Here is a 17,519-nt window from a genome sequence, read left to right as displayed (position 1 = left end):
ACGCGCGAGGGTAACAGTCGTCATACGCGGAAGAGAAAACTTCTCCTTCTACTGTTGCTAAGCGACTAGCCGACGACTCAAAGGTTCCAACGCTGCATTCTTCGTCTCATTACTAGGCAACCTGCTTACAACTCGAAGATTCTCTATTGCCTAGCAATGTATCCAAGCCTGGATTGTCCTTTGTTTTGAACATTCTCAAGAATCTACTCCTTCTTTTGACAATCACTTGTTCTCCCACAAACAATTCCAGATGCTTTTCACAAGGTTCTTTTCCCACGCTTTCCCCTCAGTAGTGTGACATCATTAAAAAAAAAAATTTTTTTTTCCTTCTCTACTGTGGGGCGAGGCATATGACCATTTGAGGAAGACATTTTATAGTTATTTCATTTTCTTTTCTCTACGGTGGAGCAGTACAAATGGACATTTGAAATTTGAAGAAGACATTTTATTCATACTGAAAAGTTTTTTTTTATTCGTATTTACATATCCAGCTTGTAGGCTAACTTTGTCTCACAGGTCTTTGCTATTTCTCCATTTTCAGGATGTCCTCTTTACAATCCATTAATGCTCCTCCTGCTTTTCTTGATTGTCCTGGTGACCCTCCCGTGAAGTGGGATATTTGGTTTGATGCTTTTGAAACCTATTTAGGTGCCATTGGAGCTTCAAGGTTTCGTCCTGAGCGAAAGAAATGTCTTTTATTACATTCTCTTGGATTTGAAGGGAGAACTATATTCAAGCACTTACCTGAGCTTCCTGTTGATAATGAAGTTGTTACTGATGAATATCAAACTACTGTCACGAAACTTAAATTGAGATTTGATAAGAAACCTAATTTAATTGTACTTAGGCACAAATTCTTTATGAGAAAACAGTCTGATTGTGAGGATGTTGATGCTTATTTTTCCACCCTTAGGAAATTAGCTTCTGTCTGTTTGTTTGAAAACTTTACTGAGCAGTTGATTCGTGATCAATTTGTTGGTCATTGTAAAGACAAACAAACTAGACAAAAGTTACTCACTATGGACAATCCCACTCTTGATGAAACTATCAAGATTGCGAAAAGTATTGAAACTTCTCATGTTTCTCTGAAAGAATTAGAGGACAAGCCTGTAGACTGTGTCAATTTTGTTGGGGGGTCGAAAAAGAGCAAAAATAGATCTTTTAAAACTGTTAACAATTTTACTCCTAAACTCAAGGATAGTTCTTCTACAAGGTTCAAGGATGGTGGGTCTGTACCAAACAACATGTGTTTGCGTTGTGGGGCTTCCATTCACAACAAAGGTTCAAAGTGTCCTGCCATGAGTTCTACATGCAATTATTGCAAGAAAGTGGGACATTACGCTACTGTTTGCCTAAAGAAAAAGTTTCAAAGGAAGACTATAGCATGTGTTTTAGAATCAGATGAAGATTCAGACACAGAAACTATCTCTATTGTTACTGACGATATAGAATCTGGTGAGACATCTATCCCACTCACTGGTGATCCATCGACTTGTGTAGACCCCATTGTTGAAATTCTTGTGGGTGATAAGAAACTTAATCTTTTAGTAGATTCTGGTGCAAGAATTACCATAATTACCAATGAGTTGTTCCGCGAAACATGGGGTGAGAGAACTCTGTTTCCTCCTGGTAGAAAACCCATTTCATTTCAAAAACGCAAAATAGCCCTCTCAGGATTCTTTGAAGATTATCTAGAATTCAAGGGTAGGAGAATCAGAGGTAAAGTGTATGTGGCTGTTGATGGACTCAATATCCTAGGATGGTTTCATCAAGGGCTTTTTGGTATGCAACTGAGACCAGGAATGAGAGAGCAAGTTTTACTTGTTTCTTGTGGAGAGGAAAACACAAGGTGGGTTAATGAATTTCCTTCAGTTTTTGGTAACCAACTTGGCAAGATCACAGGTTTCAAACATAAAATAATTGTAAAGGATGGTGCAACTCCCATTAAACACAAACTCAGGAGTGTCCCTTTTAGCATTAGAGAGGACCGTGATAAGGAAATAACCACGCTTTGTGAAAAGGAAATTATTGAACCCACAGAATCTTCACTATGGTTATCTCCTCTTGTAGTCGCACGTAAGAGGGATGGAAAACTCAGAGTTTGTGTGGATCTCAGGTCCTTAAACAAAGAGATCTGGGTTGACTCCCATCCTCTGCCCAAGATTACTGATCTTTTTACTAATATCAAAGGTGCTAACGTTTTTTCAAAGTTGGACTTAGCCAGCGCATATCATCAAATTGAACTTCACCCTGACTCACGATCTCTGACTGCTTTTGTTTCACCACTTGGCACGTTCCGTTACAAAAGGATGCCTTTTGGGTTGGCCTCTGCAGCCTCTGTTTTTCAACGGGTAATGCAAAACTTATTGAGAGATGTTGAAGGGGTTCTTGTTTTTCAAGATGATGTCTTAATCCATGCTAAGGATGATGTGACACATGATAACATTGTCAGGAAGGTTTTGGGGATTTTTAAGGAAAGTGGTGTTTTCTTAAAAACTGAAAAGTGCAAGTTCAGTTGCAGTGAAATTGAGTACCTTGGTCATTTATTGTCTTCCGAGGGGATCAAGCCTAGGGAAGGGTTGATTGATGCCATTATGAAGGCACCAGTACCAAGGGACAGGTCAGGAGTTAAATCTTTGTTGGGGCTTTTGGAGTACTACTCGAGATTTGTACCAGGGTATGCGTCTATTGTTAGACCCATCAGTAATCTACTCAAGCTTTCCACGAAGTTCTCATGGACTAGTGATTGTGATAGTGCTTTTACTAAAGTTAAAGACATTCTTAAGAAGGGTGATGCTCTTACTCCATTCCATCCAGATTTGCCTTGTTATATTACTGTGGATGCGAGCAAGGTAGGTTTGGGAGCCATTCTCACTCAACGTTCTGGAGAGAGAGAGTTTACGGTTGCTTTCGCTTCCAGAGTACTTAGGAGTGCTGAGGTTCAATATTCCGTTATAGAGAAAGAGTTGCTGGCATGTGTGTGGGCTATTGACAAGTATCGACCTTATGTTTGGGGTAGACGTTTCAATTTGATTACTGACCACAAGCCATTGGTCTCTATTTTGTCTGCTGGTCCAAGCAAATGTTGTACGCCCAGAATCACAAGAATGGTGACCAATTTACTCCAATATCAGTTCGATATCACGCACATTTCTGGTGGGAAAAACACACGTGCAGATTTTTTGTCACGCTTTCCTCAGAGTGATGGTGTGAAAGAAGGTACAAGTTTTCATGATTTGAATGATGAGGACAAGGAGGATTGTTTTGTGGCTTCGATAGATGTACCTGTTTTAGCTGTTGGGTCTGAGGAAAATTGGAAAGAGTTTTTGTCAAGGGACAAAGTGTTGCAGGAAGTGTTCGATTATGTCAGAAATGGGTGGCCCAAGGAAAAGTCTTTATCTCCTGTTTTACAGCCATATTGGAAGATTGAATCTGAAATTTCTATTGAAGATGGTCTTTTAGTGAGATGTGACAAACTAATACCACCTCATAATCTCAGGCCTACTATCATGAGGGAGTCCCATGAAGGACATTTGGGAATTTCTCTAACTATACGTCGAGTATGACAAGATTTTTGGTGGCCGAGTATGGACAATGAGATTCGCACTTTTGTTGAGAACTGTCCAGTGTGCTCTGTGTCTGAGAAATCATTCAAAATTACTGTCCCACCTTTGTCTCCCATCGAGTGTCCCAGCAGTCCTTGGGTTAAAGTAGGGATTGATATTATGGGTCCTTTTGATGTTTTGCCATTAGGTTTGAGATTCATTATTGTTTTAATGGACTATACGTCGAGGTGGCCCGAAATTAAGGTTGTAAAGGATGTTAGTGCTTCCACCGTGGTTAAGTTCCTCAAGGAGGTGTTTATGAGAGAAGGTTTTCCTGAATCGATTGTCTCAGACAATGGGACTCAGTTTGTTAGTTTGGAGTTTCAATCGTTTCTCAAGTCGTGTGGAATTAAGCACTGTAAGAGTTCACTTTACTATCCACAAACGAATGGTCTTGTTGAAAGGATGAACCGTGTTGTGGGTGATTGTGTCAAGTGGGCTGTAGAGGGGAGGCATGATGTTCTTGCTTCTTTAGAAAGTATGGTTTGGTCTTACAGAACAACACCTCACTCTTCCACGAAAGTTTCTCCCTTTGAAGTTTTAAGGGGGAGGAAAGCTAATACCAGTTTTAGACCCAGTTGGATGTCGAAATGGTCTTCTCCTGTTGTTGATCTTGAGTCTGTCTTAGAAACGGTCAAGTCTAATTCTACGGTGGCTCAAGATAAGGAGAAAAGTTGGTTAGATCAAAGAAAGAAAACAAAAATGGTCACTTTGTGTGTAGGGGATTTTATAAGAATAAAGAACTCTACACACACGAAGAAAGGAAGGAGTAAGTACAGTGAACCTATCAAAATAGTGAGAATTGGTGGTAATGCTGTTCAAGTTGAGGGAGGATGTTGGTGGAATGTTTCGAAAGTTGTGAAAGCTAAAGAGGTTTCTGTTGCTCCTCAGCAAGGTGACATACTTGCCAACAGTACGAATTTTCCCAGTAGGAAAAGTTCTAGATCTATCAAAATGCCTTGTAGGTTTCGCGAGTAGTATCTCTTTTTCTTTCTGTTGTTAAGTTTCCTTTTAAGTTTTATTGATTTATATTTTTCCTTCCTTTGGAAGAAAGGGAGGTATGTTATATTCTACATCTTGTAAATTGTACTGTGTCCCTTTAAGTTGCTTGTCATACTCAGCATCTAGTTTGTGATGTCATGTGCATCCTGTGCATGGTGGAATGTTATGTTTTAAGACTGATGGACTTTTAAACTAGAAGATGCTGGCAGATGATGAGCTGTGTAGTTGTTCTCAAATAAACTACTTCTAACCCAAGTTCCTGTCTCCTGGATTACTGGATTATAACATAATGCTGCCGTTTGGGTAGGTTGTCTGGGTTCGTCTGGGACCGCGAGATCGCCGCTGATGCTGCCGTCTGGGTAGGTTGTCTGGGTTCGTATGGGACCGCGAGATCGCCGATATTGATGCTGCCATCTGGGTAGGTTGTCTGGGTACGTCTGGGACCGCGAGATCGCCGATATTGCTGCTGCCGTCTGGGTAGGTTGTCTGGGTTCGTCTGGGACCGCGAGATCGCCGATATTGCTGCTGCCGTCTGGGTAGGTTGTCTGGGTTCGTCTGGGACCGCGAGATCGCCGATATTGCTGCTGCCGTCTGGGTAGGTTGTCTGGGTTCGTCTGGGACCGCGAGATCGCCGATATTGCTGCTGCCGTCTGGGTAGGTTGTCTGGGTTCGTATGGGACCGCGAGATCGCCGCTGATGCTGCCGTCTGGGTAGGTTGTCTGGGTTCGTCTGGGACCGCGAGATCGCCGTTGCTGCTGCCGTCTGGGTAGGTTGTCTGGGTTCGTCTGGGACCGCGAGATCGCCGATATTGCTGCTGCCGTCTGGGTAGGTTGTCTGGGTTCGTCTGGGACCGCGAGATCGCCGTTGCTGCTGCCGTCTGGGTAGGTTGTCTGGGTTCGTATGGGACCGCGAGGCCGCCGATTGCTGATATTATAAGAGGTCTGGGTATGTATCTTAGGAATTCCCTGTCCTTAGGTGGTAGATATATGTTGAAAACCTTGTAAATAGGCCCTAGGGAGGGGAAGGTGGTAACGTTCTGGCTGAGTTGGTAATGCTCTGATGAGCTGGTCCTATCTAATCTGAGAAATCAGGCAGAACACCACTGCAGCTCTATATAGAGGCAACTATGCGGAAAGGAGCAGGGCATGGAGGAAATTGGATATTGGTTCTTTGAATAAATTTCTTGCTTCCCATCTTCCTTTGGAACTGTCCACACTAGGTGATGTGGAAACTTCTGCTATGCTGACTGATTTTTGGCTAAAAAATGCCATTGATACCGTCCTTCCTACTTCTCTAAAGCAGGATGTATCTCATAAGATGCCCGCTCCATGGTACACCGAGGCTCTAAAAGCTGAGAAGTCTCGGTGCAAGAAGCTTGAGCGTGTTTGGCGCAAAGACTATTCTCAGCATGCAGCTCAGACTTATAGAATCGCTTTAAAATCTTACCCCAAAGCGTGCGCCTCTACTAGGGCCAACTTTGTGACGAAATCCATAACAGATGCCATTGACAATGCCAAAGTCTTGTTCAGCTTAGTGAAAAATCTTGCAGGCTCCTCCACATTAGCTAAATCTCCTCCTTTGACAGACAGGAAATGCGATGAAATTGCCCAGTTTTTCCTAAGCAAGGTGGAGAAGATCCACCAGGACATCTCCACCTGCAACTCTAATAACAAGACCATAGTCCAACCCACTCTAGCAGTAAAAGCACCCCGACCCGAGACCTCCTTTCCCCACCCGCTTTTAGCTTGGCCTGAATTACAGCCTGAGGGTTTTCAGGAACTGCTCTGTAATTTAAAATCTGTCTCCCCTGTGGATCCCCTCCCTATTTCTGTACTTAGGGCGCTTGACCCCCTGCACTTGTTTAAAATCTGCTCCATCCTGAATCTATCACTAAAGTCTGCCATGGTCCCCGGCATCTGGAAACATGCTATGGTCACGCCACTTTTAAAAAAGCCAACCGCTGATCCCGAACTTCTTGTCAACTACCGCCCCATCTCATTGTTACCTGCTTTTTCCAAGGTCCTGGAGCGTCACATCCATTTTCATCTTACTCAGCATGTGAGCTCCAACAACTTACTTCATCCCTCACAGTCAGGTTTCCGGCCGGGCTTTTCGACTGAGACCACTCTCCTAGGTGTTACTGAAAACCTACGGTCACTGCTCGACAAAGGTGAAACGGCTGCGCTGATACTACTTGATCTCAGCGCGGCGTTTGATACCATCCCTCAAAAAATCCTTCTTGACGCCTTAGCCACCATGGGCGTGGAAGGACTAGCTTTGGACTGGCTGGCCTCCTTTCTTTCCAAACGCACCTTTCAAATTTTCTCCCGGTCTGCCACTTCCAATACCTACTCACAGCACCATGGTGTCCCTCAGGTTTCTGTTCTTAGTCCCTTACTCTTTAATCTTTATGATACCCCCCTAGCTCATATAGCTGATGACGTCGGGCTCACGTTATTCACATATGCCGACGACTCCCAGGTTATCTTTTCGCTTACGAACTGCGGTGAGGCCTCCTCCTCCCGCCTTCAGTTTGGTCTTGGTGAAATAGCAAAATGGATGAATCACAACCTCCTCAAACTGAATGGCGAGAAGACGGAGGTCCTTGTCCTAGGACAGAAGCCTAACCTGTGGACCTCGAGACACTGGCCAGCAAACCTAGGTCCCCTCCCTGTACCAGTGGAGCAGGTACGAAATCTAGGCGTTGTCATTGACAAGGGCCTGACAATGCAATGTCAAGTCAGCAAAGTATCTGCCATGTGTTTCACCATTATACGTTGGCTTAGCAAGATCCTGTGGATGCTGCCTGATGACACAAGAAGGACGGTGATGAGTGCCTTGGTCACCTCCAGGTTGGACTATGGCAACATACTCTACCTGGGGGCGGCCAAGGCTGTCACTCGACGCCTTCAACTAGTCCAAAACGCTGCAGGGCGCCTTCTAAGTTTCTCTCCTACATGCATAAGATCAGGCATAAGGTGGCTCCGAGTTACCTACAGACCTTAGTAAAACCTTATTTTCCTTCCCGTTCCCTCCGTTCTTCCTCTCAATGCCTATTCTCAGTTCCCAGGATCAAGCTCTCCAGAATGGGAGGTCGCTCCTTCTCTTACTTAGGGCCCAAGTTATGGAACTCCCTTCCTCTGGCCATTCGGTCTGAGGACAGCATCATATGTTTTCGTAAAGCCGTTAAGACCTGGCTTTTCGATCTATAACTACATGGCCAACCATCTCTTGTTAGCTGCAGTATCTTAGCGCCGGGAGACCCTTACGGGTAGCTGTCGCGCTCTACAAGCTTAAATAATAAATAAATAAATAATAAAGAAATTATTTTTTGTCAACTCAGGTCACTCAGAAACAACTTACATTTTGTGTCCTTTCTGATTCAGGTAAAAGTTGTCTATACTTTTTGGCCAGCATTTATGTGAGCCTACTTCTAGAAGGAAGCATTTACATTCAAAAGAGTCCTAAGAGAGAAGTCCCTATAATTCTTGATGCAAAGAGAACAATAACACGCTCAAACCCCTTTTAGTCTGTCCACAAATGTCCCAAATATCATTAACACATTAAAACATACCTTTGCAAGGAAACAAACAATTTGAGGCGCAAGAAGTTGCCTACAAATACCCAAGTGATTGTTGGTAAGGGCCTTTGTGATGTAGTACAGTAAAATTAATGGTATAAGTCTGAAGATCTTGATTATTTGGGGTAATTTAAAAAAAGATTACCAAAGGACTTGAATACTGGCAATAAACATGTACTGCAAGACTCCTGTAACTGGTATCTATTTGGGTATAGATAGATTTCTTAAATGTACATTACTAAAAAGACAGATTAATTACACTGAACTGAGACAAAATGCCAGAGAATGAACCAGTGTTTTGGTCTATTGAATGTGTCAATAGTGTAGTGTCATAGAACCTGTTGCTTTCCTTTTCTTACAGCACCCACTAAAACCTAGTTAAAAGGACTTTGATCAGCCTGTAAGCATCTCTACCCATTCATGGCCTAATTTATGTGTTTTTACCATAGGGCAGCCCAGCAGGCCTTCCTACTGTGCTGCCCAACGGCAAAAGAAAAGGGCAGGAATATGGAGCAGGCTCCTGCGCCACAGAACGTCACAACAAGTGACGTTCCGCTGCCGCAAGGATCCTCATAAATGAGGCCCTCAGTATCTGCTAAACTGCATCATCCTTCAGGATCTTGACTCTGGAGACACTGCTGAGGTTAGAGGACAAGGTTATGTTTTTCTGATGGCAGAACCACAGTTGCAAGTAATAACATATTTAATTAACACTATATAGCCTTGTTACATGAAAGACTTACATTTATTTGCTCTGTGGGAAAAGCACCAATCCCAACTCTAGTAGTGTAAGCCTTTACTACACCGTAGACTTGGCCAATATTCTGTGGAGGTATACCAAGACCAGTGCACACACCACCCACAGTACAGTTTGATGATGTCACAAATGGGTAAGTACCTGAAAAAGATTAATTAAAATGGTTTAGCATGAAGGAAGACTATTATTACGTGGTAGCATGAATATCCAATTTTGAATATGTATATTACATTTTCAACAGATTAACAATGTCTAAATAATACTTTTGTGTTTTTAAATGCTTCAGCATGTATATCCTTGTGCCATAAATACTTGCCTCCCTAAATTGAGGTGCCTATTTATGAGCTTGTGATGCAATGCAGATCAGCAGGTCACCTTACTGCGATGCACTGTATGACAGGGAAAGGGCAGGAATGCACCGTATTTCCTTTCCTTTCCCTTGGCTGACGCCCTTTGAACAGCCTAGCGCCAATGCAGGCACCCACCATGGTGCAAGGGTGCCTGTGTTGTATAGAGGATTGTTTTAGCGCAGGAAGGTGTCCCTTCCTGCACCAAAACAATCCTCAGAAGCATAATCCTCTTTCAATGTGTGCTACAGAAAGCGGCACACACAGATTAAATGAGGAGGAATAGAGATATTGCTCCTCACTATGTCTCCCCTGAGAAGGTGTAACATTTTGGAGCATCCCCAGGTTTACAAGTTTCCCAAAATCCATGAGCGTTATGTGGGAGCACCCACGCAACACTCAATGAACATCATCCCAGGGCAGAGTTATGCAATGCAGTGATTTGTGCTGAGTTCTGTTACTCCAGATTTGTTAAGCCACTCAGGCCACGCAAATTGCCTTTTCACAGCTTCAAAAATCTGACGTGGATGTTTGCTCATACATGTAGCATTACTGTGTGGTGCAAACGTGACGTACCCTCTCGCGTATAAGCCCCTTAGTTTATTGTTCATTTGCATGGGTAAACTGAAGGAACGGATATAAGAACAAACAATCATACATTTGTGGTGCCAGCACTGAAGTGGCCAAACAGAGATCTCTAAATACAACAGTTTATTCAGGCATGCTTACCGGTAATAAGCACAACGTCATTTTAATTGTGTTCTTTGGGGAATGGAGGGGAGGCTGTGCACCCTGAATATTCACCCCAGAATATCGAGGACAAAATATCAAAAACAATACTGTTAGGTAAATAAGTGTAGATTTTCTTTACCTGGGAATTATGAGCTAAGAATAGTAAATCTATTCTTCCCTACATGCACTTACCTTTCGAAATTTTGTCCTGCATTATTCTGTTCTTGATATTCTTGTACCACAATATTCTGGGCATCAATATTCAGTAGCACCACTGGAAGGAAGAAAGAAGTCCTATTTCCTGAAATCACGAAGTGAAGATCCTTTTTCACGACGATCTGCTCTGACTGGAACATTTTACATTGCTAGGAGGCTTTTGACATTTCCTTGCCGGAAGGCAAATTTGGTCACTGACACAATTTCTCAGCCTGTTCTGATGAGCAAATCCCACAGTGATAGAGCAGACAGACACTTTTCTAATTTTAGGGGGAGCCTATAATCATACAGTACTAAATGGGAGGTGGGGCATGTGTGACTCATGGAGTAGGACCTTCTATTATCTCTATTATCTGTGCCTTTGCATAGATCTGGATTCTGATCATGTGTCCAGGGTGGCAGAACTATGTCATGATCTAGAAAATGGTCTGGACCATGTGACCTTTAGGTGGGCGCACAATGCCAATGGGATGTTGAGGGTGGTTGTGGAGTTGTTGGAATCCTCGACATGAGATAGAACTTGGAACCAGGGGAAGGAATGTGCTCCTTTGAAGGAGAGGGAGTTGAAGCTGAGAAATTGGAGGAGTAAGCTGGAGGTACTTGATAAAGAATAAACATACTTTTACTCTACATATGTCTATGTGGATCTCCACATAACTGGCATCGAGTTGAACCTGAGGTCTGTGCAGGGGACAGACGTGAAGTGCCTTCGACCTTGGACAAGGAATTGTAAGGATTTATTTAATTCCTCTACAAACCAATCTACATATGAAACTCATGGTGCCCAGTGCTCTAATTGATCGTTAAAGAAGCATCTGCTGTCTGTACTCAATGGCGGATTTACCATTTTTGACCATGAGTTAATTGATGCTTTAATTGTGTATTCTATGCGACATGCTGTATTATTAGGAGAGTAACAACAAGCTTATTGTAAAAAGCGGTAGGTTTCATCCTGGATTTGACTTTTTGTACGTACGTGCAGCTTAGCACTTCTGAGACTTGCTTTTTGGCCGGCTGAGATTGCTTCATTGAAATTGCCAAATTTCAGTTACCTTACGGGTGCAACTGTTGCTGCATGTTTATTTTCAAATACCAACTGCACACTCATTACTTGTTTACCTGATCATCTTGTGGGTGCTAGCGCCTGCCTCGAGGATCTCTGGTGACACAGCATCTAATCATGGTTGACTTCTTCTTTTCCCTTGCCTGGTAGATTATGGGTGACACAGCATCCAGTTGTGCCTTAGTTTGTGTCCTCACCTGTTGGGTGACTGTAGTATATCACTTTAGGATCTGTGTAAGTATATCACTTTAAGATCTCTGTATTGTGTGGAACATTGAGTATGTTCCAGAATTGTTTATATGTGTATGTGCATTCTTAGAGAGCTGTTATTAGAGAAGCTCTGTGTCTTGATAGCTGTATGACTTATTCCTCTGTGCTGGGGGTTTTAATAAAGAACCTAACTACAAGGATCTACTGGTGTACTTTTCATTGCTACACTGATTTGGCGACGAGGACCAGGAACCCTCAGTGCAAGCTTCATAAGGAATTTAAATGAACTTTGTATTTTCAACAAAAGAACGAACTACTGGGAAAATTCAAGAAATTGAACTGGCTTATTCAACTCTACATGGAAGAAAAATACTCCTGACATCCTTTTATCAGTGAGTTGTTCTTTATTCTGACTTTTAATACTGCTATCTATTTCGATATTACTTCGTTTAAAAGCAGTCAAAATTAATGAGCGGCCAGCCTTTTAGCAATCTTCTTTATCTTTAAATGTAATGCGGATGACAAATGCGATCCAGCTGTGTTTATTTCCAAGTTTCTGTGAACTCAAGTGTTAGCCAGCATCTTGGGAGTGCGTTGTTACCTTCAAAATCTGAGCCGGGAGCTGCCTGTGAATCAGAAGCGTGGAGCATGACCTTGCTGCCATCGTCACAGCGTGGTTCCCTTCAAACAACCGGCGCATGTGTAACAACCGGCACGCGTTGTTGTCTTCACCAGATATTCAACTGATTGACGTCACAGGTCACGCAAGGGGCACACAAGGTGTCGGCCATTTTTAATCTTTTTTCTTCTTCTTCTTTATTCAGCGCGAACAACAGGAAATCGAGCAGTTAACCTGTACTTTTAAAAGCTTATAATTTACCATTCTTACACACGATAACAACAGCAATTTTAAGGAATTAACCTGTGCTTTCCCAGACTTCATCGTTCTTATACAGTAAGATTACAAGTTTTTATTATGCATTTGTTCTTGTGTTAAAAAAAAAGAATTGGATGGAGAGTCAAGAACAGCTTCCACAAGTATTATGACAGCTTCTTCATCACAGAGTAACATGAGTATTACCTTGAGTGATCCAAAATAGTTTTTAGTTAATCCAGGTGAACCTAATATCAAATGGTTGCATGAGTGAAGGATGGTGCACCAAAGAAAGAAGTCCGTAGTAAATATGGTAAGTAGAAAAAGTTCCTTTATTATTAGAAATCTTTAAAAGGCCTCAGCCAACGCGTTTCGTCCCCAAGGGGGACTTCGTCAGGGCAAAAAGAGAACGGCAATATTTAGAGATGAATCCAGGACCTGCTAATCCCAAACAACGTGTCCACGTCGTAGGTGAGTGAAGTTCTCAACCTAATATGATTTAAGATGTTGACGTGATCAAAGTAAGGGTAGATCAACGCGGTTGTAGTAACACCTGAATCTGTCTGAAGATTTACAGAAAATGATAATCTAAGTACTTGGTCCTCGTGTCAAAAAGAATAGCAGATGAGTAGATCAGGGGGCCTCGTATAAATAGCACAGTCCCTGATTGGTGGAATAGAAGTCACGCCTGGACTGTAAGGTTGTTGAAAATAAATTCTGAATGCCAGAAGTTCAAACTGAAGATAGTTATTTCGAACCCAGGACATTCCCTTACTATGGGGAGAATTTTATTGAAGTGGTGAAAAGGACTGATACATGCCTTTATCCCTTGCTGTTCTTTGCATAATTGCAGTTTCTATCTCCGGCTTTACTGTTCGGGTGGTCTTTATTTTCAACAACCTTACAGTCCAGGTGTGACATCTATTCCACCAATCAGGGACTGTGCTATTTATACGAGGTCCCCTGATCTACTCATCTGCTATTCTTTTTGACACGAGGACCAAGCACTTAGATTATCATTTTCTGTAAATCTTCAGACAGATTCAGGTGTTACTACAACCGCGTTGATCTACCTTTACTTTGATCACGTCAATATCTTAATACGTATTAGGTTGAGAACTTCACTCACCTACGACGTGGACACATTGTTTGGGATTAGCAGGTCCTGGGTTCATCTCTAAATATTGCCGTTCTCTTTTTGCCCTGACAAAGTCCCCCTTGGGGACGAAACGCGTTGGCTGAGGCCTTTTAAAGATTTCTAATAATAAAGGAACTTTTTCTACTTACCATATTTACTACGGACTTCTTTCTTTGGTGCACCATCCTTCACTCATGCAACTTGGTATTTGCCCAGACAGTGGAGCTTCTGTGTGGCTAGCCCTGGATATGATTTGCACAACTTTTTAAACTCTTCCTACTGCGAAAGTTGAGTGCGAACCTTGGTCAGCCACAGCTCTCTTTACTGACATTAATATCAAATGGTTGGATTGGAAAGAATATTTTTTGAATTATATTGCCACTCTAGAGGATAATGGCAGTATTATGTCTCCAGAAAAAAAAAAAAGAATGTTAATGCATTGTTTAGGACCTGAAGGTCTCAGAGTGTATCTACAGATGCAAAAGTTTGAAAGAAGTGGAGATCTGGATGTATTTAAGTGTGCTACAGCTGATCTTGATGACCATTATTCCCCAATTGTATGTGTCGCAGTTTCTAGACGCGCCTTCTATAAGCGTAAACAAATTACAAATGAGACCATTGAAGATTATATCTCTGTTCTAAAGAATTTGGCCATCAAGTGCAAGTTTGGACCCCTGCATGATGATATGATTAGGGATCAAGTTGTGATGTGTAGTAAGAATAAGAATGTCCAAGACAAGTTGTGGATAGAAGGGGATGCATGTCTCAAAGACATTATCACATTAGTTAAAAAAGCAGAACTTTCAGATAGATGTGCCAAAGCAGTCTCTTCTTCCAATGAGCCAGTAACTGTTAATAAGATCAATGACACAAGGAGAGACAAGAATACTAATGTGAGACAGTCCAAACAATATCAAAATTATCAAAATTGGAAACCACACCAAAATCCTAGTTTCAAGAAAGAAGATAACTCTACTCAATTTTTCGCTTGTTACAGATGTGGTAGCACATCATATACTGCCAGGTTCGATAAATGCCCTGCTAAGTCTTCAAAGTCTGCGGTTTGTGGCTTAATTGGTCATTTCACTAAACAATGTAGAAGAAAATTTCAAAAGAAAACAAGAGTAACTTGTGTAACTAATGATGACTCTGACTTATCAGATAATGATGAGGATTATCGTGATGAGGAGTTCGATCCTTCAAGCAACAAAGCGAGACATGTAGTTGTAAATATTACTGGTGATGATAGCAACAAACCTTTATATATAGTCTCCTTTGGTGGTATAGATCTACAATTAACAGCGGATTCTGGATCTCCGTTTACTATAATACCCAAATCTACTTGGGATAAGAAATTTACAAGGGAAATTGGGCCGCAACTTCAACGTATGGATGAAATTCCTGCTAGTTTCACTGGACAAAAAATTGAAATGTTAGGATTTAGATCCTTAATGTTTGAATTTAAAGGTAGAAGAGCTGTATGTAAACTGTATGTAGCTAAAGATGGACCACCTATTTTGGGTTGAAAGGATCAACACTCACTTGACATAATTCTTAATCCTAAAAGCCCAGAACAGGTGTTAGTCATGTGTGAATCTGAAAGCACAAAGAATTGGGTTTTGAACGAATTTCCAGAAGTCTTCAATGGAAGTATTGGGCATCTCTAAGGCTTTTCACACAAAATTAGACTCAAACCTAGCGCTATTCCAAAGGTACATAAGGTTCGTCACATTCCACTCATCGTTTGTGATGAAGTAAAGAGAGAGATTGATAAATTGTTAGATGCTGGAATAATTGAACCCGTAGAGGCGTCTGATTGGATTTCTCAGATCGTTATCGCCAGACGCCCAAATGGCAAAATCCGCATGTGCATAGATTTAAGGTATTTGAATGATAATATAATTGTTGATCGCTTTCTTCTTCCTAGGATCGATGAGATGCTTACCTTGACCAAAGGGGCTAAATGGTTTTCAACTATCGATTTGTCTTGTGCGTATCATTACATTTCCTTGCCGCCTATGAGTAAACACCTTACTTCCTTTTGCACTCCGTTTGGGTGTTTTCAATTTTGCCGCATGCCGTTTGGGTTAGCGTCCGCTGCGGCCATTTTTGAAAGGCGTATGCATGAGTTATTTGGTGATATGCAAGGCGTAGTATTTTTTCAGGACGACATCCTTAAAATGGGCCCAAACAAGAAGATGCATGATGAGCGTTTGAGGAAGGTAAAGGGTATTTTGCATAATAAGGGAGTTACAGCAGAACCTTCCAAGTGTAAGTTTGCGGAGAAGAGTGTTACTTACCTGGGGCATGAAGTTAGCTCATCTGGTATAAGGCCAAAGTCTAGTTTGGTGAGTGCAATTAGAGATGCTCCTGCACCTAAATGTAAAGAAGATCTTAGATCATTTCTAGGACTTGCTGAGTTTTATGCAAAGTTTGTAGATAGATTTTCAGAAAAAAACATATTATGAGGTCTCTACTTAAGAACAAGGTACAATTTAATTGGTGTGAACTGTGCCAGAGATCGTTTGATGAAATTAAAAAGGCGATTTCACAGGCTCCTAGTTTGCAAGGTTTTGATCCTAATGCTGATACTATAGTCACAACTGATGCCAGTAGCAAGGGTTTGGGTAGTGTCCTTACCCAAATCAATGAGAACAACAGAGGTCATCATAGCGTTTGCTTCTCGGTCCCTTTCTCCCACAGAAGAACGTTATTCAGTTTTTGAAAGGGAGACCCTTGCTGTGGTGTGGGCTTTAGAGCATTTCAGGATGTTTTTGTGGGGAAGGAAGTTTATTGTTCGCTGTGACCATAAACCTCTAACGAAGTTACTTACAACGGATGGTCTGACCAATGCCACAGCAAGGATAGCAAGGTTGTCCATGAGGCTGCAAGACTTTATGTATGAGGCTGCAAGACTTTATGTATGAGGTGCAATACGTGCCAGGCACAAGAAACTTCACGGCTGATTTTTTAAGCCGTATGATTTGTAAAACATGGAACGTATGCAATACCATTGAAGCAAACTGTTGTCTCTAAAGTATATATTTGTATGATCATTGTTGGACCTGGCCCTTTTCTGGCAGGTTCACCCCGAAACGTTTTGCTTTTACCCAGCCTGTTTTTGTAACCTGGTGTTGGTGATTTTAGGTCTCTGCGCACTTTTTCACTGTGGTACAGTGTAAAGTGCGTGAGCTCTCTGTGTATGTGTGATGAGTGACCTGCCCTCCCATAGGAATGCATAGGGAAAATGTATGGCCATGGTAGTTCCTGATGTGTGAGGAGTGCAGGGTCGCGTTTGGTATGTGCGAACTCGTGAGATTGAATGCTGCGTAATGATGTATGTGGCATGAATGTGTCTAGTGTGGAAGTGCCACTTCTAGACATGGGTGTGCGTGTGTAGTAAGTCTGCTGGCACGTGATTGGCTGGAGCCTGGCTCCAGGAGTGTGCCTGGGCCTGCTTGTGGATTGACTGTCTGGTTTGAGGGTGACAGGGGCTGGGGAGCCCCCAGGAGGTTGTCTGAGTCAGCCCTTGGTTGGTACTGCTAAGTGCAACTGTGTTGGGCAACGGGTTTTGGCCAAAGGGTGGAACAATGTGTGTATTTGTGTGAGTGTCATGACAGTGGTATCTGTGGCTGTATCTCCCAGGTTCTTCCCGCTCAGCCAGACGGTCACCCACTGCAGCTGTGCCGCTAAATAGTAAAGTTCCTGGTTGGGAACCGCCAGGCCCCCAGCATCTATAGAGGCATAAAGCGTCCTCAAAGACACTCTGGGCCTTCCCGCATTCCAGATCAGGTTCCGGACCGAGGTCTCTAGCTCTCGAAAGATGCGTGTGGGGACATAGACCGGGAGGTTAGCAATAATCTGGGCAGCGTTATCATTTTCGTCAAAGTAACTCGGCTAGGCACATTCAGGGGGAGAGTCTGCCAAAAAGACATCTGCGCCTGTAGGGAGGAGATTGCCCGTACTAGATTGCCCTCCAACACATCAGTGAGGCT

At 42.5% G+C, this 17,519-nt stretch overlaps 1 protein-coding gene across 1 annotated transcript in view; it reads right to left on the bottom strand.

Moving 5' to 3' along the window:
• The window catches only part of ADSS1 (adenylosuccinate synthase 1), a 475,994-nt gene that overhangs the window by 114,265 nt on the left and 344,210 nt on the right, over positions 1–17,519 (bottom strand). The window contains exon 9 of the mRNA XM_078660279.1: positions 8,931–9,085. Coding sequence (XP_078516405.1) covers positions 8,931–9,085 — 155 coding nt within the window. The remainder of the gene's footprint in view (positions 1–8,930; positions 9,086–17,519) is intronic.

The sequence above is a fragment of the Lissotriton helveticus genome, chromosome 9 (genome assembly GCF_964261635.1).
Source record: "Lissotriton helveticus chromosome 9, aLisHel1.1, whole genome shotgun sequence".
NCBI lineage: Eukaryota > Metazoa > Chordata > Amphibia > Caudata > Salamandridae > Lissotriton > Lissotriton helveticus.
The sequence above is the reverse complement of the archived record's forward strand: the minus strand, read 5'-3'. Positions and strand labels throughout refer to the sequence as shown.